Source organism: Saccostrea cucullata, unplaced genomic scaffold, assembly GCF_032062105.1.
Source record: "Saccostrea cucullata isolate Sc308-1 unplaced genomic scaffold, CSIRO_AGI_Scuc_v1 ctg259, whole genome shotgun sequence".
Taxonomy (NCBI): Eukaryota; Metazoa; Mollusca; class Bivalvia; order Ostreida; family Ostreidae; genus Saccostrea; species Saccostrea cuccullata.
In genome coordinates this window covers 148,367-171,223 of record NW_026934432.1, presented here as the reverse complement: position 1 = coordinate 171,223, position 22,857 = coordinate 148,367, and the positions used below count along the sequence as shown (strand labels likewise).

Sequence of the window (22,857 nt, the reverse complement as noted above, 5' to 3'; positions counted from 1 at the left end):
TGCACGAATATCATTCGCGCATATTAACTACAGCGTACTATATATACAGAACATCACAGAAGTTATATTACATTTTAAAGTTCATGAAATAACCTTTTTTACTACCTTAAAACATGAAAAGAATTTATGACGTTATAAAAACAAATGTTTTAACTTGTACTGCAAAAATGTACAGTAATTGATTTTAAGATTCACTTGGCTTAAAAACATTTTATTTTTGCTTTCCTAGATTAAAAAACAGAAGGATATGAAACCTTTTTATTAACAAATTATTAACATCATCACATAAATAAAAATTCATCATTAAAAGTTGGAATAATTCCACACAAATTATACTCAGAACACCTCGGGAAAATGAATGACATACATATCAGGAGGAAATGCGCATTGTACCGAGTAAGTATCAGCTGTTACTGAATACACCCTGTCTCTATTCTCAGTATTTGTGTTAAATTCCACTGAATCATACAGATGACTACTTCCTCTTTCATCACTGTTGATCCTATTGCCATAGTTACGCTTCAAACGACTGTAATCGTTAGATTGGTGATGGTTGTCGGGTGAACTAAGTGTGTCCTCTGTTTTCGTCACGTGTTTTGAATCTGTATAGTTTACTTCTTCTAAGACAATCGTCGAGTAAGTTGTTCCATCATTCTCTGTTACTGCAAGTCTGTGTACAGTCTGTGCAGTTGGTTGGTCTTTAGAAAACAGAAACTGTAAAAACAATACAGATTTTGAATCACATTTAAAGAACAGAAATCTAATAAAGTATGAAAAAATGAACGTGAATGAATGCAATATAGTTTTTAAAATTCTGAACATGACAATGATATTTTAAAGGTATGTGTTTGCTCTGTACAAAACTTTGTATTGTACATGTACATGGACTTTTGAGCTTGAATGCTGTCTGTTATCTGCATTGGTCATTTGCATTTTTTTTTGTTAGAACACATTCTGATTGCATACACAAGTGCTCTGAAGTTGACATCAAAATGATGCTTGAGTTTCTGATTGACATTATCTATGTGGTTTTGGGAGACCAGGCTTTCCAACAATCTATTGGAATTCCCATGGGTACCAATTGCACCCCGTTATTAGCAGCCCTATTTTTGTATTCATATGAAGTAGTCTAAGTATTCGTGCAAAATCTTATGTGTAAAAAGAAGAAAATACTTGATGTGGCCTTCAACTCAACATTTAGATATATCGACGAGGTATTGCCTATTAACAATGGTAATTTTCATCCCAATGTCGATACGATATATCTTGGTGAGCTTGAGATAAAAGATACCACAGAGTTTGACACTTGAATATTTTACTTGAAAAAGACGGTAATGTTAATTTCGAAATCTGAATTGTAAGTCCTTTCATTTGACCTCGCCAGATCGTAACATTAGTAGATAATGTGTTTGGACATGTACCTTTTCGTTATAAATGTTAGCAAAAGTATTACAGACAGGTCGTAACACTTTTGATATAATTTTTACATTGTTTCCGTGCTATACGATCTGAAATGCGCACACATCAGTCATACATGTAAGACTGTATTATTGATAATAAATTTAGGGGAAAATTATTTATATTTACCCGAAAACAGTTAATTTTCAGAGAAATTAATGTTTCTCTGAAGATTATGAAGGACAGAAGTCCTGAGACAAATATAAGTCCAGCCAAGAGCAGCGCTAGCATTACAATGACTATACTGGGGTGGTAATTTGCAGTTTCTTCGTATGTCATTTCTACAAAACAAAAGAAGATTCCATTTACGATTAAGAATTGTCTTTATTATTAATCCGTTTAGATTTCAAAGCATTTTAAATTTATATTGGCTACATAGTGCCATACTATAAATATAATTATATGCATGATTTTTTTTAAAAATGTTACTGAATAGAAAATAAATGTGAACTGGTCTCATACTTTCAGTAATGTACATGTTAAATGTATAAACATTTTCTGACTGAAAATTTGACATATAAAAGAAAATGTTTACTTAGCTTTTTTTTTTATAACCAGAATGAAGTCCATCTAAGTATTGGTTCTTTATACAATTCCAAATATTAGATAGCATAATAATTTTTTTTGTTTTAAACCTTGCAAATCACACGTTGAGGTCTTTTAAATACCAAATTATTCTTTGATACAATTCTTAGATTATATTACCATGCATATTTGAGAATTCAGCATAATCATTTTAAATTTATTATAATATTTTTAAAAAAATTGTTAACCTGTAATATTGTGCTGAGAAAAGTTGCCATCTTTCAACAAAGCTTCTTCTGATTTCATTTCTGTGTAAAATTGAAAATCTTCTCCCAAGCTTTCCATAATATATGCTAAAAAGTATAAAATACATGTACTTTTCATAAACTAATGAATATCCATTATTGATTTCTTTCGTTAAAATGCATGTACATCTGTATGTTTGTTAAAGTTTAAATTGTCTTTTGTTGATCTTTCTTCTTCATACATATGTACTTTTCATTCTACCGATAATTATTTAATATCAGCAATGAACACTGAATATCATTAATGAAATTTCCGAGTCAATGTTATGATCTAAGACACGAAAAAAAAGTTGAATCTGTTTTCTTTTTTAAACTTCAGTTTTAAAAAAAGTGTATATTGCAAAGAATTAATTGTACATGCACATGTATATTGGAAAAAAAATCTTAATAATGATAAAACATTAATTTTTAAAAATGAAATGAAAAAAGTAATTAAATCAGAAAACCTTTCACAGGAGAAGCAAGACCGTGGCTGACATGATCGAAGCCGCTTCTATTAAGGCTTGGTCCTAGTTGCATACTCCCCAAAGATTGACCCACGAGGTCTCCCATCGTTCCCTTCTTTCGAGGCGGTGGACAATTGTACCAGGAGAAATCTTTATGAAGCATGTAATTTAACAGGGAAAGGGGTTGAGGTATTCCATGTATGCGTCAAGTACTTTGTACACTTAAAACTGCCCTCCATATATTTCCGAAATATTGGACGATGTCGTCATAGTTGGAATATCAATTTACTTAAGGCATGTATCAATATAAAGAAAGACCAAATAATAATTACATGTATTATATACTGAAGAAATATTTTAACTTCGACTCGTTTAAGCCAAATCTGATTGATCTTTATTACAGTGCTGAATATTTTCGTCGAAAATATTCAATAGAAGTTGAAAACAATTGCAATAAAAGGATCAAGGATATTTATAAAACATATTAAACGTTCTACTTTTAAATTAAAATTTTCATTTAATGATCGTATTGTTAATCCTAATCTTACTTTTGGACAGGGTCTTTAACGAATTTTTATTCTAGCATACAATTTATAAATAAAAAAGATGATTGCAGTAGACTTACATTTACAATTTCCTTTCACTCACATACTTCTATATTTATTATTTGTTTGTTATCAATGAGACACCAATACACCTCCTAATTGTATATTCAGGGAATGGTGCCTTTTCTGAAATTTCTACTTATATCTCATTTCTTACTTTAGCATGTAATTATCAAATCTCATGATCAGTATCTTGTCATTATAAAATCTATAAACATACCTCAACTATAAATTGGAAAAGCTTCCAAAGTCCAAAAGTTTTATTTCAGTAAAATCAAATCTATATTTTCTAAGAAACTATACAAAACAAGATTGAGCAGGGGCACGGCAATGCAAAGCATCCCCTCACAAAAAAAGGACCAGCCTGAGGGATAATAAATTGATGTAACATAACATGCCATAGAATTTCTCCTAGCAATTGGCTCTAGCATGTATTACCAGAGTTTGTTTCACTTGATGAAATAAGCATGGAAAAAATATAGCTTAATATTTTTTTATTCACACATAAAATCTGCATTTCCTTTTAAATCATAAACTTCAAAAACAACAACAATATCAGGAGGAATTCGGGACAACTTTCAAATCAATTATAAATACCATAAGGGTTAGAAGTAATGTTTTCCGTGCTGTTAAATGCTGAATTGAGACTACTGTAGTTATTTCCATCACTGATACTAGAAATTGTCGTTCGGTTCGAATGATTCAGTGAGTCATAATTGGTGTCGTAAATTGGTGCGATTTTCCTTCCGTCGTTTTGTCTGTCTAATGCACTATAGTTTTCTTCCTGTGGAACTGCTTCCTGTTGAGTCTCCGATTGAACCGGAAGTGACGAAACACACACTTTATTTTCAACTGTAGTGTATGTGGAAGGATCTGTGTATGTCTGATTACTGTCTTCCATTTCCTTTAGCGTTTTAAAATTAATTTCCGCTTCCTTCTTCCTTTTTTTCTGAATCTGATGGATATTTAATTTTTAAAACAATAAGCCAATTTGAAAATATTAGATCAAACAAGCAAGTACACTTCATTTCATAGATGACATATTTGTACTTGTACATAAGTATTAACTTACCGGTTCTACGGCTTGCTTTAAAATTTCTTTGACTTGAGCCTTGTAAACATAACAAAGGAGCAATGCTACTATGATGACTAAGCCCAGAAATGTTGGGATAAGCACAGCCTGTAAAATTACAGTGTCATTCTGTCCTCCACTGTGTTGCAATGCTGAAAAAGGTAAATACTTTATTTTGCCAGACCAAAACAGTTGGATTACATGTTTATAATACATGTAAATATAATGAGAAAAGAAACATTGTATTTCGGTTTTACAATAAAAATTTTGAAAATGTGAATATTTAATACTTAGGCACTGATTCTTTGTGTCCTTACTTCTGGGACATTTATCACCGAGCAAAATTAACATTTTTGAATCAAAATAACTTTTTAATATTTTATACTAAATTTGGACGTTTATCTGTGAAATTCTTCATCTGTTTTTAATAGGTGCTTATTTGTAGTAAATTGTGTCTTATTTATATCATTCCCTTTGAAATAGGATTAAGACATTCCAATTGACACTATGTGACTCTGTCAAAATAACTGTTGCTAGTTAGGTGTTAATGCCTTGGGATTTGTTAATCCTTTACCAATAACTTTATTTGCACAATTTCTTTATAATCTCTTTCATGTCCATTTTATCAAAGAAACACACTTGTCCATCAATTGACTCAACTAGTGTCAAAAGTCAACTATTGTTTACTCTTAATCTTACAAATATCTATGTCCATTATAATCTCTTCAGTTTGGAGGCCCGATCCAACTCGATTAAGTCTCGTAAGATATTGTTAAAATTCATGTTTGTTATTCACCATCGTCTTTAATAAATTTGGAAACCTGATTCACCAATTCTTGGACTTTATATTGGAAGACCGTAAGGAATACGGCATCTTTACCCTTTACGTTTCGCCACTACTTCGTTCTACCCGCCAACATTCCTTCTCCCCGTTTACCCTCTAAAACGGATTTAGCCCAGGGATTACTGTTAGAACTTGTAGCCAAAATCTAACTGGTTATACATTATAAAATGTTTAATTATACACACAACATGGAAATAATCAGTGAAATAATCATACAGAAATTGTAAGCCTGGAACAGTTTCAAAAAAGGCACATAAATACCATCGTTTCAAGCCACGGTTCGCATATAGCTCTCCCCTACCAGAATGGGAGAGGATCTTACATTTGGCCGTGGTTTGCGACTATGCATGAATTCATAAATCATGTCAGTATTTAATATAGCTCCAGTAAAGTGCCCAGTCATATCATTAGCGTAAGCATTGCTATTGTAATGTCAAGGGGCCATGAAGGGTTCACATATTGTGGGTCAAGAAGTAGTTGAAGATGTTCAATAAGTCATCGCATATTAAACGGAAATACCAATTCACCTGCAGAGAAGACAGTGCGTGATACTCTGTAAATATCAACTTACACGTGGTGTTGTTGCCAATTATTCCACTTCTCCCTGTAGTCACTACAACAATATTAAAATCGATTGATTTAAACATGTAAACTATCATTTTTTTCTTATCATTTTTTACACAGGATGAGTGTCTTCCATTCAGGTAATTGAAAGGTGGCTGAATATTTACTGAAATTTGACTGAACGGCAAAGCTCTGTCGTTCAGTAATCTTTTTATACACTCAGTAATCTTTTTATACAGTTCAGTGACAATTCGGTCGACTGAATAGCAGAGTTCTATCGTGTGTTAATTCTTGGCAACAATCACACATATATACAGTCGAACAAACACTTTCCCTCACACAACCTCAATCTGGGTGAACTTCTATGATTCGAGATATTAAGGGTGAAATACTTCAAAAAGAATAATTGGTTGGCAAATTCCAAATCTCTTCAACATATCCACCAAGGCGCTCGAGATATCAATGGTTGAAATTAAAAATTCAACAAGCTGTCAATTCTCATTGATTTCCCATTTACATGTACCTAATTACATGTATTTCTTAATCAAAATCTAAAATTTCTGGTATACTTTTCTCTCAGTATGTGATCTTTCTCTTTATTTTTTACTTACCTGTAGTTGATACTGTAGTTATAGTTATGGGCTGTCTTGTTCCTGTAACAGTTGTCCCTTGCGTCGTCCCTTGTGTTGTAATACTAATTCCGGTACCTTCATCTTTTAAATCAGAAAATAAAAAATTGGTAAAATATGCATCATACATTGTATTTTTTCTTATACATGTATATCATTTGTCAAAAACCTTTATCTCATAATATTTTTTTAGATTTAAAATGAAATAATTAAAGGTGTGTCCAAAAAGCTTTCTATATATTTTCCATGTATACGAATCTTTTCCCCCTCCCTCCAAGCTAGATTGATTAAAATAGAAGTGATGAGTCGGTGATTTCTACATCTTTAGGCATACATGTATAAGCTATAAGTGCATGTACCAAGTAAGGAAAACGATAGTATTCAAACTATTGAAATGAATTTTTTTAAAAAAAGTAATTTCAAAGTTTTCAAAGCAGAATTACCTGCATGGAATCAATCATATACTATCGAATACAAAATAATGCCGATTACCTGTTCAATATACTAGATGTATTTGCTTGACACAAGTCCTTTTTTATCTAGACATCATAGGGCTGTATAGGACATTATGTTAATTTTTGGAGCACAAAAGACGTTTTCGTCAAGCGAAAAAAAGACGTCACCAAAAGAAAATTTTGAGAAACAAAAACCGTAAATTATTGACCACAACCCTCCTATTTTCTATACAGGCCTTATCTATCTCTAATAACCCATCCGATATAATTATACAGTAGATACAAAAATTCCTCTAATAAACATGCAGGTAACACAATCTTAAGGTACTTCACCAATTACACGAATTCTACAATAATTAATCAATAATTTTCATCAAATATTCTCTCGTCTATTTTTTAAGTGATTAATATGTTTTGCTATCGTAATGCAGCGGGCGCGCGCGAGAGAGAGAGAGAGAGAGAAATTACCTTCACTTTCCCGTTCACTTTCGTCCATTCTCATTTCCAAGCTGTAATTCGGTATATACGGTAGATTTGAATGTTTACAATTTTTTAATCTTCTAACAAGTGTATTTACACGTCTCCTGACAATTTACATGTATTGGAAATGACTCATGCGATGTCCATTACTAACATGATGTAAACATACATATATACATGTATCCACAATTACATAAGTGACCTCAGAGTTAGTCACTGCAAGCTCTTAAGCATTCATTCAGCTCTGAGGACATGCTTATTTTTCCATTTATATTTTTTTCTTTTAAAAATGTCTGTATAATGACATTCCTATAATTATTATGACATTAGATTCAGTAAATTTAGAAATTTTAACTATAATTTTTTTTTCTGCTTTCAGAATAGCCTTTATGATGTCCGTTCCCATTGAGAAACAGGGTTTTCTGCAATAGTTACAACCATTGCAAACATTAATTACACATAAACAGAAGAACTATCATTACAATTATCTTTTTTTTTTGCTAATGACATAAAAAATAAATCGTATTAATTTGATTTAGGACGAAAAAAATGTTATGTAGAGTTATATATTCCGCTTTCTATAGCGCCCTCTAAGGTAAGAAAATTTGATAAAGCCAGTAACAAAGCATTGTACATTTTCAAATGATGTTTCCAAAGATCCTTAGTACTGAATACAACAGCATCTTGAGTTTGAAGAAGTTGAAACAAAAAAGTATTCCATTAACTTAATACAACGTAATAATATTGGCGGATACACATTGTACATGTCTTGAGTCTTACAACCCATGATTAAATAAATTAAATAAATTACGTTCTAAAAGCCATCAGCTGGAGTAAGAAGTCTGATTTAATTGTAAGTTGTTTATTTTAGCAAAAGTTATCAAAGAAAATACCATCATTTACTTTAATATGCAAAATGAAAAAAAAAACCACAATTAAAATGTCTTCATTTCCCACTAAGCCATTTTTACTCGCTTTACATGTGTAAAGGCGCTCACTTACGTGAAAGGGCCGGTACACACGGTAAGGTTTGCCTTATAAGTCTAAAGCCTTACGTTTTGCAGGACGGGCGGTTCTCATGTCCATATGTTAAGGCAAGACGTACGAGGGCTATTCGGAAATTATTGAGACAATTACATTTATTCCATAAAGGACGGAGATACATGTAATTTCATGAAAATTCATCCACATCTTATAAAGAACGACTAAAACACTTAAGCAAAATTTCTTATTCCTATGATAATTAGATAAATTTCGGTGAACTAATAAATATGCATATGTCTATCGACCCGCAGCACCCTCGCTACTTCAATTAACGTTACGTTAGTCGTAGATGGTTTCGCATGTGAACCGATCGGGAAGCGTTTAATTTTAATCCTTCTTTTTATTACATATATAACATAACAAAAATCAAACAATCTCTTTTCTTAAACTATTCTTTAAAAATGTATACTGTTGCTACCCCAGTGAAAAATTTTCATTTGTGGGAAAGGATGACTTAGAATCATGCAGTGCCAATTTTTGCAACGCAGGTTTAATGCCGTAACGATATCAATACCGTACGTAATAACTCATGGTCGTCCAGAGCTTTTAATTTTACTATGGATAAATTAATTGTAAAGTAATGTATACCAGTGAAATAACAAGCCCTAACACATTATTTTCTTCCTCGTTGTTATTGTTTTAGCAGGTCGTTCAGTCTTGAAAAGAGTTCCATATTTCGCTGCGCAAAATTTTAGGTATACTGGCTGTTCCGCCCTTGACGTCAAAATCCATTTTGTTGTTGTTAGCAGATTTCTCTACCGCGCTTATTTTTTTTATGATCTCCGTACTTCTGATCAAAATTCTATCAAAGTTGCACAACATGACTTTGAAATAAAGCTGAAAAATTATAATGTTAAACTAAATTATTTTCGCTCTCATTATGGATCCATGAAGAGTTAGAATATTGGTGTTGCATATTTTCAATGTCCGATTCCGCGACTGCTCTGGGTACCCCTACTACTGACACATTTATATGCTATTGTAGAGAAAAATTTTAATATTTGTAAAATATTTCTTGTTTTTATTTATTTTTAGTGTATGTCAAACGTTTATGCAAATTTTTACCGAAAGACGTTCATTAGAAAGCAAAATATACACAATGTCTCAATAATTTTCGAACAGCCCTCGTACAATATTATAAACAACATTCACATAAAATTCCATGTGCTTTTGAGCCATAAACAGTGCACATTATTAAACAGAATAATAGATTACTATATAGGCCTACCAGGACATTAAATTAATATAGTTTTACCGACCAGTGCATCAACACTTCTTAACAAAGAAGTGGAGGTTAACTGAAGTATTTGCGGATATTTTCATGATCTTATTCGAATATACTCCGTGTTTTCTTCAATATACCAAAGTGTATTGTTTCATAAAAATAGATTGAACTTTGGGTTTTCATTGGTTAAAATACAAATGTCAACTGAGTCTTGTAAAAAGATATAAAGCAGTGTTCTACATGTATTCCTAAGTCAGACTTGTAAGGGTCCAAGAAACGTTAAGGCTACATATACAACTTAAGTTCCATGACTTATAAGGCAAGCCTTACAGCGTGTACATGTACCGGTGTAACGACGAAAAGTGACCCCCGTAGAATATTGACCAGGGGGTCATTTTTCTACGTAGAGAAATGACCCCGGGTCAATATTCTACGACAAGCAGGGTCATTTTTCGACTGTAGAAAAACATTCCAGACCAGTACTTCTACGACTCCACACACGTTGAAAAATGACCCCCATAGAAATTTGACCCCTTCTTTTTTATGCAATAAAACGTTGTATATGTGTTTCCTGACATTTTTTCATACTTTCAAATGCAAGTAATGGGAATTTTTTATGTACTTTAATCCTTTCCAACATATATTCAATTGCATATCTTAAATGTAGCATTACAATCAATGTATCGGGTATAGATATATTTTTGACTTGCAGAATGCAAATGAATATTTATACATTTAAGGAGCATAAATTTATGATTATATTTTTCGGGGTTTTTTTATCACTCAAATGTTTTATTCTGAAAATGGCATGATATGTTTCTGATAATAATAAACTTTGAAAATTTTTACAGATCCATTAGCATAGCCCAGAAGCAAGAAAAGCAACGTTTTTTTAACTACACATGTATATGAATTCAATTACTTTAGCTCTTATCTTTATACTTACATATACATCTGTATGCATTAATTCTCCTTTAAAATATATACTTTTTAACTCCCTTATATATAGAACTATACTTTTTCATGTATATACAGGAAATACCATTCAATTGAGAACGTTCTTGTAATGATATTAAAAATTCCCCCAAAACTGGCAAAAAATTACATCTGATCATGAGTGAATAATAGTTCAACCTTCAGAGATATTTGTAATTAAAAAAAATCTTCCCTTTTCATCACTTTTTAGCCCAAAGACAACTAACAAATAATGGTTGCTGTTGCATCCCCTTTTTTCTGAGATTTTATAGACACTACCTAAAGTTTGCAAATAAAAGAACTCTCAGTCATGCCACTACTTCGATATAGTCCTAGCACATACCGTCCAAAAGTTAATGCCAAAGTAAAAGTGTGGAATTGTTGAATTTTTTTCAGAATGGATTAAATGTTTCAGATCCATGTGAAAGCCGCGTGTTAAAAGATTGAGGGGCAATATGAAAACCATCTATCCTTCTGTGTTCAATAATCCAAAAGTGAAAAAAGATAGATAGATTACATGATCAGTACGTACTGGTCCCTGCCAACAATGCAGGTAAAACATTGTCTTCGTTTGTAAGGCTCATTATATTATATTGTAGAAGAACTTGGATTAAATTCTACAAGTGGTGATTCTACTTATTCTCATACTTCCCTTTCTAAGAAAGAAATTCTTCAAAATCATATGTCAATTTTAAATATTTTTGATAATATAGATTTTAATATTCCACAGAGCAAAAATGTATTTGAATTATCCTATATATATTGGATTCCAAAAAAAGACATTGCGAGTTCCAGTAAATGCTCAACCAAACCTCTTTCGTTACTCCTCACTAAAATATTGACACTAATATAGAAAAACTTCAAGAGTACTGCGCAACAATATGTTCAAGAAGTGGTGTGAACCAGGAATTTTTAAATCATTGACAGCTGCTTTTTAATAAAAATGGAACTCCTAAATTTACTTACTAGTACCTGGTCATTGGTCATTTGAAAAATTATTTTGTAAAAACACATTCTTATCGCACACACATAAGTACTTTAAAGTTGATATGAAAGAGGTGCCTGAGTTACTCATTGACAGTATCTATGTGGTTTTCCAACAATCTATATATTGGAATTCCCATTGGTACCAACTGCGCTCCGTTATTGGCAGATCTATTTTTATATTCTGAATCATAAGAAGCAGAATTTGTGCAATGTGTGAAAAGAAGAAAACACGTATTGTCAATTAACAATGGAAATTTTCATTCCTACGTCGATACGATATATCTTGCTGAGCTTGAGATGAAAGATACCACAGAGTCTGACACATCTGTTTCATACTTGGATATTTTACTTGCAAAAGACGTTAGTTGTAATCTAACAACCAAGCTATATGATAAATGTGATGAGTTTGACTTTTCTATCGTCAACTTCCCTTGCTTATGCAGCGATATACCTTCATCACCTACATATGAAGTGTATATATATCTCAGTTAATTCGATATGCAAGAGCATTCTCTACGTATGAACAATTTCTAAAATGAGGTAAGTTATTGACAAGCAAGTTGATGAATCAAGAATATCAGCAGTCTCGTTTAAAGTCATCATTTCGTAAGTTCTATGGTCGATACAATGACCTTGTCAGCGAATACAATTTATCATTAAGTCAAATACTGACTGACATTTTTCATACTGATTGTTAGTTCATTATTTATACAATGAATTGACTACGGATTTTCCGTTATTTCCCGATCATGACAAGGAGTACACAGCGGGTGTGACCGGTCAGCAGGGGATGCTAACTCCTCTATGGCACCTGATCCCACCTCTGATGTTTCGGAGGTCCGTTTTTGCTCTACTTTTATTTTAAATTGTTTTATGGACTTGGATATTGAATACTGTTCGTTATCTCCATATCCTTCTTGCGTAAAATTGTGTCAAACTCCAAGGTCAATGTAAAAAGGTAAAATATGATTGTACATAAAAAAGATCTTATCACAAAAATACACCTGTGAAATATGAAAGCCATAGTCCTACCAAGTCTAAAGTTATAGGCAAGGTTCAAGTTTTTGCGGACAAATATAAACAGACAGACGTACAGGTAAAAAACTATATACCCCCGATACTTCGTTTACGGGGGCATAAGTATAACATGTAAAGTAGCAACTTTTTCATCATCCAAATTTTTTCTTTTGGTAAAAAACTCCTATAATCACCATATGTATTTTATTAAGTACATGATAGAACGGACAAAACGATACTATATGTGCCTATTTTGGAAAGACGAGCACGTCGTTTTTTAGTTAATCATGTTTTATGCTACAACCCCCATTTTGTTAAGGTTTAAGTGTTGACACTAGCAAACGACAAAAGACATTTTACAAATTATGAGCTAATCAATTTTTGTTTCAGTTGTATCATACATGTAGGTCTGAGGCAATTTAATTTCGTACTTATTTTTACAAATTAAATCATCCCTATTCTTAATGAGAAGTTTGAAACTTCATTCTTAGAAAATCAAATATTTTTATACGAATTTTCTAAGCTGGAACCCTTTTTCATGCCAGTTTTAAAAGTAGGGATAAAAATCGTTAAATTTTTGAAAAATTATGTATCCAAGGTAAAATCAAAGAGAATTATTATTGATTAATAACGGGAACTTTTTTTCTGACACCAGCTAGAAATGATCCATACTACCCATATAGTCCTCTGCGTCTCCGCACATAGAGATTTGAGATTTTGTTTGGTACAAACGAACTCTGGCGGAAGTTTAGAAAGGACCTTTTTAGCTCACCTGAGCCGAAGGCTCAAGTGAGCTTTTCTGATAAAAATTTGTCCGTTGTCTGTCGTTGTCGTAGTCGTTGTCGTTGTTGTCGTAAACTTTTCACATTTTCATCTTCTTCTCAAGAACCACTGGGCCAATTTTAACCAAACTTGGCACAAAGTATCCTTGGGTAAAGGGAAATCAAGTTTGTTCAAATGAAGGGCAAGGCCCTTTTCCAAGGGGAGATAATTATGAATTAGAGAAAAATTAATGGCATTTTTAAAAAATCTTCTCAAGAACCAGTGGGCCAGGAAAGGTGAAACTTATGTGGAATCATCCTCAGGTAGTGTAGATTCAAGTTTGTTCAAATCATAACCCCCGGGGCAAGGGTGGGGCCAAAATGGCCGACCCAAGTTTTACATAGGAATATATTGGAAAAATCTTAAAAAATTTTCTTCTCCAGAACCACTGGGCCAGGAAAAATGAAACTCATGTGGAATCATCCTCAGGTAGTGTAGATTCAAGTTCGTTCAAATGATGACCCCTGGGGGCTTGGATGGGGCCAAAATGGCCGACCCAAATTTTACATAGGAATATATAGGAAAAATCTTTGAAAATCTTCTTCTCAAGAACCACTGGGCCAGGAAAAATGAAACTCATGTGGAATCATCCTCAGGTAGTGTAGATTCAAGTTTGTTCAAATGATGACCCCCAGGGCTAGGGTGGGGCCAAAATGGCCGACCCAAATTTAACATAGGAATATATATAGGAAAAATCTTTAAAAATCTTCTTCTCCAGAACCACTAGGCCAGGAAAGATGAAACTCATGTGGAATCATCCTCAGGTAGTGAAGATTCAAATTTGTTCAAATGATGACCCCCAGGGTTAGGGTGGGGCCAAAATGGCCGACCCAAGTTTTACATAGGAATATATAGGAAAATATCTTTAAAAATCTTCTTCTCCAGAACCACTGGGCCAGGAAAGATGAAATTCATGTGGAATCATCCTCAGGTAGTGTAGATTCAAGTTTGTTCAAATCATGACCCCTGGGGCTAGGGTGGGGCCAAAATGGCCCACCCAATTTTTACATAGGGATATATCGGGAAACCTTTTAAAATCTTCTTTTCAAGCACTTCAAAGCTATATTAGTGTTATTTATATGAAATCATCCTCAGATAGTGTGGATTCTAGTTTGTTCAAATGATGAACGCCTGGGGGGGGGGGGTTAAATTCAAGCCCGATGTGCTCAGGTGAGCGCTGTGGCCCCCGGGCCTCTTGTTTAAGATTAAAATGGCAACTGTGGAAACTTACTGCATAAAATGTAATAAACTCGTTTCTATGAATTCTCGTATCTTTGCTCTTATATATGTAGCCTTTAGTTAGAACATTTTAATATTGTTTTCTTTTAGTGGGGATAAAACAGTATGTATCATTAATGTAAGATATTTTAAAGCTTTAATTTTGTTATTTTAGCTTAAAAGCTTTCAGAAATTAACACTTCAAAACATAAGGCAGCTTGATATTACCCGTATGCATACGCCAAACAAGAATATTCCTACTAAAACGAATTGTTTTTGCATCAAAAAATGATAAGGGGTCAATATTCTACGGGTCAATTTTCTACGTTGCACACGGAGAAAAATGACCCCAAGGCCATGATTTCTACAGAAAAGTGGGTCATTTTTCTACGTAGAATTTTGACCAGGGGGTCAAATTTCTACATAGAAATATGACCCCCGGTCAATATTCTACGGGGGTCACTTTTCGTCGTTACACCGGCCCTAACAGGTCGTCAACGATGTAGACGGAAGAATGCAATACAGCACTAAGGTAGCGAGTAAAATAAATGTGTACCTCTTTTAAAGCAGATTAGTAAGACACCAACGAATCTTACTACAGTTGCATAAGTCAGTGCAGTGTACAAACACAAATACACGTGATTGCAATAAAATATAAATATAGGTCCCGTCGATACCTGAAACAATAGAGTTATTAGGTGAAACGAATGCGATTGGATACCTCGAGCTCGGTGTTGATGTAAAAAGTATTATAAAAATGGCATATGCCTAGTCGTTTTGTGCTTCAGTATTCTCTATTTTACTTTCTTCTTGTGCATAAAATTTAAACTGGTAAAACTTTCTTGCAATAAGAACATCTCTTTCTCAGCTTAGAGACATGTGCGTTTACAAAGAAGCTCAGAGATTTGTGGAAAGTATGTTCACATGAACGAACGCTAATTAATTAAGGAATCACTGTCTAGTTAGGAGGGTATGTCAGGGCATCAACAATAGTGGGAAACATGGGATAATTTGCATAACGGGCGAAGCCCGTTATGCTTAAATTATCCCATGTTTCCCACTATTGTTGATGTCCCTGACATACCCTCCTAACTAGACAGTGATTCCTTATATTTCCATTTCATTATGAAATAAAATTGTAGATTTAGACTTTAAAAATGTAGATAAATAGATTTAAATCACATGATGACTTCCATGCCAATTTCAATAGTCCTCGCCAACCGACGTCAAACACAAAGGCAGCCGCACGAGATTTACATGCATATTCGGCCTCCTTAGCGTCAGACACAGAGACAGATGCGCACGAGAATTGCATGCGTATTAGGCCTCCTTAGCTCCCGACCTATCGACCTGCTTAATTTACATTCCGGCAGAATTATCAAGAAATAAACTACCCCTAACTTTCAAAGAGTTATCACAGAGAGAAAAAAATAGAAATGGAAATATTACATGTACAAACCAACAAATATAAGAACGTTTTCTTTTAAATTTTAATGTTTGTGGATTTTTGTTTATCAATAAAAAAAATTAATACTGGAACTGATAATTTGACAAAACAGTTGTGATGACCTAGTATACAAATATTGATTGTAATACACTGCCATATTATTGGTAAAAACCATATGTATTTGACAGTGTTGCTTCTGTGCTTCTGAAAGCTGGGTCAGTACTGCTGTAAACGTTGCTACTGTTCATTGGTGGTTGGTTGGGGTGATTTAGCAAATCATAATCATTGTTATGAATCTTGTTCATTTCAGATTTTTCTACTCGTCTGTCTAGCGCACTATAGTTTTCAGCCTGCAGAACTGTTTCCTGTTGACTTGGCCTGCTCGCCGGAAGTGGGGAAACAACAACGTGGTTTTCAATAACAGAATATGTGGAAGGATCATAGGGATTTTCACTATTACCCTCCTCTTCATTTAAGGTCGTAAAATTAGTAGCATCTGTTTTGTTTTTCCTGAGCTGATTTGAAAAAAAGAAAATCATAGATTACTATTTTTATACGCATAAGTTTTGAAAGTTCAAATTTTCGTTCAGGAAATCCCCTCTGAACATAAATGTTTCCCTTCAAAATTTAGCAACTTATATATAAAGTCATTATTATGCTTGTGACGTGCAATGGTAAATACCTATAATTGTGCTGTCAATTTATTTTAAGCTTAATATATGAAAATTTTAATCAGTTGTGCTTTAAATCATTTCACTTACTTTGTTTACAAGATTTCTGATATTATTCCTAAGTCTCTCTTTGTACACAAAACAAAGGAGGAGAGTCAGGATGATTCCTAGACCAATAATTGTTGGAATCAGTGCAACATGTAAATGTGTCGACTCTTCTTGTTCCCCTTCAACACCAAGAAGAGACAAGCGTCAATATATTATTATGTCCAAAGTTCCATATCAATCATTTTTTACAAGTTGTTTTTGTACACATTTTTTTCTTAATCGTAACGTTCCGATTAATAAATACATGTACTTAAATAACTGACTAACAAACGAGACAGTTTAAGTTCCCTGTATACTATCCACTAAAGAAAGTGCAGGTAACATACTGTAACAGAAGAGTCTTTTTTCTATATCAGACAAGTTAAGCAATGGCGAGTCTGGCCCTTGGATTAGTGACCATTTGAAGTTACTTAAATGGAGACAGCGTAACGGGTTTGGCGATCCGCTTCAAGAAATCTTAAAGCTACATGTAGGACTTAGTGTCCATTTGCAGACTCAGTGTCTGTTGATGGCAGGTGTTGCTGTACCTGAAGAGGTCCCAGACCTGCTTTAGGAATAGTGGTAGGACTTTGACTATGGGCAGTATTTGGTGCTGTGGCTGAAGAGACCCCAATCACTCAAAGAGAAGCAATACTTATCTTCGGGTTGAAGCTTCTCTCGGCGGAAAGAAGTTTATGTTTATGGAGAACTTATACTGCCAGTAAGCTAGCTTTTCTCTTGATGCAGTAAAGTTTCTTTCTATATAAGGCATGATAACCAATGATGGCCCCGATTAACATTTAGCTTGGTAACCCTATTCCACTACATTGGATCCTTTTATAGATCTAAACATTCATATATCCTCTACTTCATTCAATTCTTTGATAAAGCAATACATTCTGTACCTCACATCTTATTGGTTCCCTACCGGTGATACTGAAGGGTTCACCGGTAGAGACTATAGGTTTCCTCTGAATCTGTCCGTCCGTCCGTTCGTCTAGCTGTCCTTCCGTCTGTCTGTCAGTCTGTCCCACTTGGTTTTCCGCACTTTTTTCCTAAACGCTTGCTGATTTTTGGTATATGAGTGTATCTTGATGAGGTTCAGATCAAGTTTGAATTTTCTCCGCTTCATTTGTTTTTGAAGGAAATATGGCATTTTTAAATTTTCAAAATTGGGATTACGATCGAATTCATTATGCACAAAATTAAAGTTCCAAACGAGCTTTTTTCCTAAAATGAAAAGGGGAACCCGGTAGGGGACATGCATTGCTTATGCAATACTCTCAGAATGTTAATTTCTATGATCATTCTAATATATTCTCTGCATCTACTAGTACATAAAATTTTATTGTACCAACCTAGTTGAGATTTGGTGGTTATGACTGTATTACCGGTTTTCCAACTTGTTGTGGCGTCTTTTGTGGTTGATGTTGTTGGTGTTGGCGTTGTCGTTGTCCTTGTAATGTTGCCTGCTGTTGGTGTTCTTGCACTGTTGTTTGAGATTACTGCTGTTGTCTCTGGAGATGTGACAGTTTGGTTTAATGTTGTCCTCCGTGTAGGTGTTGATTGCCTTGTTGACCTTCTTGGTTGTCTTGTTGAAGTTGTTGATTGTGATGTTGGTGTTGTTGTTCTACATCTGGGAGAACGAGATCTACTACAGTTTCCTACAGAAGGGCAGGTAAAACCAGTTCCATTAATTATTTTCCAATAATCATGCTAGTATATGTGTAAGGAATCGGGCTAAATGGCTTAAAGAGGATATACATAACGATATTTTCTGAAATACTAAAACATAACATCGAATTCTGTGTTTACATCTTTTTTTCAAAATTGTATAAAGGGAAGACACATTAAATCTTAACATTTAAGGTATTTAAAGTCTTGTTGCTCTTTAAGACTCCAATCCTCCTCCTTATTTTAACTAGTTGTTAACATTCTATATCATACGAGAGAGAGCGAGAGAGTTAGACATCATACAGACAAACAGATACCGTGGAAGAAAATGAAAAATTTATGTACCCCTGCGTTTTGGTCCAGATGAACTTCTCCTCTGTCTCATGTTTATTTTCGCGCTTTGTGAAGATATTTTAACAAAATAAATGCACATGAACATCCATACAATTGCCAATATTTCTAAGTGTTCGTGTTCTTTATTTTTTGTTTAAATGACAAAGCGGAAGTCGTATCTTATACGCCAATCAGCCCTTACAAATTTGTCGTGTTATAAGTGAATTTACGTAAACATAAGTTAATTTTTAACATTTCTCGGAACACGAGCTTTTCTCGTATTTTTAGAACAATTATATAATTGAAAGAATTATTCAATATGTACTTATCAATCGAACGGATTAGTGGCTTGACTTAAATATAAAGCAGAAGAATTTTTAATGATTTTTCCCTTGGTATTCCTATGTTTTACTGGTTCGATCTACCCATCCTAAATTTAAACATATTTGAATCATCACTACATAATGATGCTCCTATTATAATGTGACTACACATGATTTCCCTGTTCTTGAGCAGAATTTTTTTTCAAGATGATTTTTATATGTTTTTAAACTTATTAATCTACATTTTTAAAATCATAATTCACAATTTTATTTCAAATATAAGAACTCACTGTCTAGTTAAATTAGTAGAGTATGCCAGGGACATCAACGATAGTTGGAAACATGGGATAATTTGAGTATTATCCCACGTTTCCAACTATCGTTGATGCACTGGCATACATGTACTCTACTTACTAAGACAGTGTATAATGAACGATAACTCTCACAGTTCACTGCTATATAAACATACGATCTAGCAGAGACGTTGAATAGATCTATATTTTGAGTAAAGTTGATGATTTTTGTATGCTCTTAAATTCATTCTCTAAGGTCTTTTGTAGACGTGTGATCAGCTTATGAAAGGGTTGTGTAATGCTTTAAAATTGTAAATGAATTTATAATTTATTCTAAAAGATTTATTTTTGATATAACTATTATACAAAGCAATTCAATTTCATTTCATTAAAAAATGTTGTAGTTTCTGCTTTTAATTAAGATTTGTATAAAGCTGGTCCAACTTGAATGGCCAACAAGCATTCAGTGGATAAAATATTGCAGTCATACATGTATCTTTGGAGTGCATTCTAACGTTAATGTTATATTTCTTTGCGTTAGAAGAAAAGAAATTAAAAAGTAAGAAATGCGCTACCATACAGTTAAACATTAATTACCTCCTCCATTGTGAATAGTGAGATTCTTGACGTTAGTTTACACAATTAACAATGATTTCTGTTACCACCCCAACTTCACTTTTTACGGTTCTCAACAATTGCATATTCATTTCTTCTTAAATTCAATTTGGAAGAATTGTATGATACACAGCAATGGATCGGTATTTCTACTTTATTTCTGGAATTTATTGTACCATGTTTCTGAACTTGACACAGAATATAAAAGAACTAAGGGATCATTACTATACTGTATCCTTTGAAAATTGATTCTCTCTTGTAAGAATCAATTAGTAATGCTTTATTATCAAACAGAATAGCTTTGTGTAATACTCACATATACATGATATATGTAATTCATTTCCCAGCAACATTACAAGATATTAACCAGAATTCCCTACTGTCAAAAATCAATCCATTCCAGACAGAAGCCATTTTTCATGCGGTACCACCTACATATTAATTCGGCCCTCTTATATGGTCAGTGTTTATTCTTTAAGAGAAAATTGGCTTTCCTTATTGATTTCTAGAAAGACGGACTGTCCAATTGCTTTTTGGGCGATATATTATCTTCCTTTCTTCTTTTATGGTACAAGTCTTTACACCCTTTGAAGATAAACATATCTCATTATGGTTTATGGGGTAAATTATTAATCGTGCAGGCAATGCAGAAACAGTACTGCTAATATTTCCTCTATGGTGTAAAATTGTTCACTTGCAGTTTGCTGACCATAAATCAACGTGCGTATTGAGTCCACGTGTGCTTGCAGCTAATATTGGTGGCTCTTCTGATGCTGGGTTCTATTGGTTATTAATTTAATAAATGTACTTGTGTCAACTAAAGGCAAAATAAGCTCTAGTCTTTGTTGTGAAGGCTGTATCCTATGGTCCTAAAATTCAGAGATTTTTTAAAAAATAATTATTCACATTACCATGATTACTAGACCAAGGGATATAAATTTCAATACTTCATTACACTTTCATTCATGATGACTCACTACCTCGTGTGCATTTTATTGTTTAATAATCATCAAGAGATTTAGATATATTTAAGGTCAAAACTCCTTTATTTGGCCTATACCCTTAACTTCGTGGCATGTCATTAGCCTCCTCAATAAAATATACAATTTTAAAAGTTATACACACGATTTGATATATATTTGGTTATGGGTAAGAAATATTGATCCAGGTCATATATGCGCTTGTTTTTCATCCGTTTATCTTAAAGTTTGTTATTTAGGAGCATAGCGTGTACTGAATTCATTAATGGGGGAATCACTTGACACAAACTCACGCCAAGGGAAGAAGCAGAAGTAGTTCATGTCCCTCTTCTCTCGTTTCATGAATCAGAGGATTCGCTAGTTTGTGTGAAATTCTAAAACAAAAACCAGCAAAAATGTAATTTGAATAAATGATGTAATGTACATCTCAGCTAATTCATCATTTTGAATTTTAGCAAATGTGTTGTGTTAAAAGCTTATTTATCCAGTAAGCATCTGAGACATTTCATAATTTTTGTTGATTTGAATTTGTAGTTCAACAGCAGAGAATATTTTTCCTAGGAATTTTTGTAGAACAGTTTAAAAATTATTAGAGAAACAAGTGCCTGTGGTCATTGGACCTTCCCACAGTACAAACTACCCTGGTATTTGAAATTTCAGTTGAAGCATGCATTATACTAGTTTACTTCGGGATCTGGAATTCTAGATCACTTACTTTATAAGTATGTTATGTACATGTACAAATAAAGGGATATCTTCATCAGATATTTCGCACTGTTACACGAAGCCATTAACGATTTTTGTACATGTACGAGTATTTTAAATAATGTAAGAAACAGGGAAAGAAAGCATCCCATGCCCCATAATATCGTTAGTATACACTTTACAATAGAAAAAAAGAGCTACGCACTAGGCCTCATGTATATAAATACAAGAGGCCCATGGGCCTTAAAGGTCACTTGAACATCATACAACAGCTTTCCAGTGATTGAGTTTGGTAGATGCCATGGCATTCAAAATTTTGAAAGAGGCACCATTGCTCATCATAATTATACACTTAGCAATTACTTTGTTTAGTTACTAATACCCATAGGCAGGGTAGGGGAACAAAAAATGCATTTCAACTTATTAGTAATATTCAGCAATAATCAGTAGGGCTCCTACCACATATGAAGCCCTAATACTACGTGTAGATCCACATATTTCACAATTTTTGAAAAGGCACCTTTGCTTATCCTAAATGTTTATTAATACCAAGGAGCAGATTTCAAACATTTAATTCATTTTCAGTATAAGTAGAGCCCCCCCCCCCCCATAGTACCTCCTGACCCAAGGGCCTTGAAATTTACATTAATTCTGGAAGTTAGAAGGGCCCTTGCACATTATAGATATATCTAGGTAGTTCATCTGCTTAATTAAAACCCAGGATAAGAGAAGAAGGTTCATCTTCAAAGTTTATCTTGAAGATCAAAGTATTAATGAATGTTCACTATATAATTAATAGAGCCCCACCTTAACACCAGAACCCACGACACTGGGACCATGAAAAAGATCCCTCATTGCTCGATGGTCCTGAGTGTCGATCGAGTATAGGACAAAATTCGCAGCTCTCCACCGGCTGATGGTGGCGTCTCCATACTAGTGTAAAATTCTCGAGAGGGACGTTACACAATAAACAAAAAATCAATCAATCAATTAATAGTGCCCCATCCTAAGACCAGAACCCCTGACCCTGATGTAAAAAAAAAAATCACAATTCTGGA

At 33.6% G+C, this 22,857-nt stretch overlaps 3 protein-coding genes across 3 annotated transcripts; all 3 read right to left on the bottom strand.

Moving 5' to 3' along the window:
- Nucleotides 1–244: 244 nt before the first annotated feature.
- On the bottom strand, nucleotides 245–2,914 carry LOC134240694 (uncharacterized). Its single transcript, XM_062722758.1, has 4 exons — nucleotides 2,735–2,914; nucleotides 2,232–2,336; nucleotides 1,588–1,739; nucleotides 245–714 (listed from the first exon to the last, which is right to left on the bottom strand). Exons 1-4 carry the CDS (start codon nucleotides 2,895–2,897, stop codon nucleotides 337–339), a joined length of 798 nt encoding a protein of 265 aa, XP_062578742.1. The 5' UTR covers nucleotides 2,898–2,914; the 3' UTR covers nucleotides 245–336.
- Nucleotides 2,915–3,879: 965 nt separating this feature from the next.
- On the bottom strand, nucleotides 3,880–7,436 carry LOC134240693 (uncharacterized). The gene is made up of 5 exons (XM_062722757.1): nucleotides 7,372–7,436; nucleotides 6,431–6,532; nucleotides 5,827–5,868; nucleotides 4,412–4,563; nucleotides 3,880–4,294 (listed from the first exon to the last, which is right to left on the bottom strand). Exons 1-5 carry the CDS (start codon nucleotides 7,403–7,405, stop codon nucleotides 3,923–3,925), a joined length of 702 nt encoding a protein of 233 aa, XP_062578741.1. The 5' UTR covers nucleotides 7,406–7,436; the 3' UTR covers nucleotides 3,880–3,922.
- Nucleotides 7,437–16,176: 8,740 nt separating this feature from the next.
- On the bottom strand, nucleotides 16,177–19,079 carry LOC134240688 (uncharacterized). The gene is made up of 5 exons (XM_062722754.1): nucleotides 18,896–19,079; nucleotides 18,214–18,540; nucleotides 17,442–17,495; nucleotides 16,880–17,016; nucleotides 16,177–16,633 (listed from the first exon to the last, which is right to left on the bottom strand). Exons 1-5 carry the CDS (start codon nucleotides 18,987–18,989, stop codon nucleotides 16,277–16,279), a joined length of 969 nt encoding a protein of 322 aa, XP_062578738.1. The 5' UTR covers nucleotides 18,990–19,079; the 3' UTR covers nucleotides 16,177–16,276.
- Between the last annotated feature and the right edge of the window lie 3,778 nt (nucleotides 19,080–22,857).

Excerpts from the sequence above, each read along its gene's own strand:
- LOC134240694 (XM_062722758.1), bottom strand. The coding sequence starts at position 2,897 with ATGCTTCATAAAGATTTCTCCTGGTACAATTGTCCACCGCCTCGAAAG. Across the intron at positions 2,337-2,734 it reads TCTTGCTTCTCCTGTGAAAG|CATATATTATGGAAAGCTTG; the intron begins GTTTTCTGATTT and ends TATACTTTTTAG. Across the intron at positions 1,740-2,231 it reads TTCTCAGCACAATATTACAG|AAATGACATACGAAGAAACT; the intron begins GTTAACAATTTT and ends TTTGTTTTGTAG.
- LOC134240693 (XM_062722757.1), bottom strand. The coding sequence starts at position 7,405 with ATGAGAATGGACGAAAGTGAACGGGAAAGTGAAG. Across the intron at positions 5,869-6,430 it reads AACTACAGTATCAACTACAG|TGACTACAGGGAGAAGTGGA; the intron begins GTAAGTAAAAAA and ends ATATTGTTGTAG. Across the intron at positions 4,295-4,411 it reads TAAAGCAAGCCGTAGAACCG|ATTCAGAAAAAAAGGAAGAA; the intron begins GTAAGTTAATAC and ends AATATCCATCAG.
- LOC134240688 (XM_062722754.1), bottom strand. The coding sequence starts at position 18,989 with ATGTTCATGTGCATTTATTTTGTTAAAATATCTTCACAAAGCGCGAAA. Across the intron at positions 17,496-18,213 it reads TTGGTACAATAAAATTTTAT|CCACAGCACCAAATACTGCC; the intron begins GTACTAGTAGAT and ends GGGTCTCTTCAG. Across the intron at positions 17,017-17,441 it reads TACCACTATTCCTAAAGCAG|GGGAACAAGAAGAGTCGACA; the intron begins GTCTGGGACCTC and ends TTGGTGTTGAAG.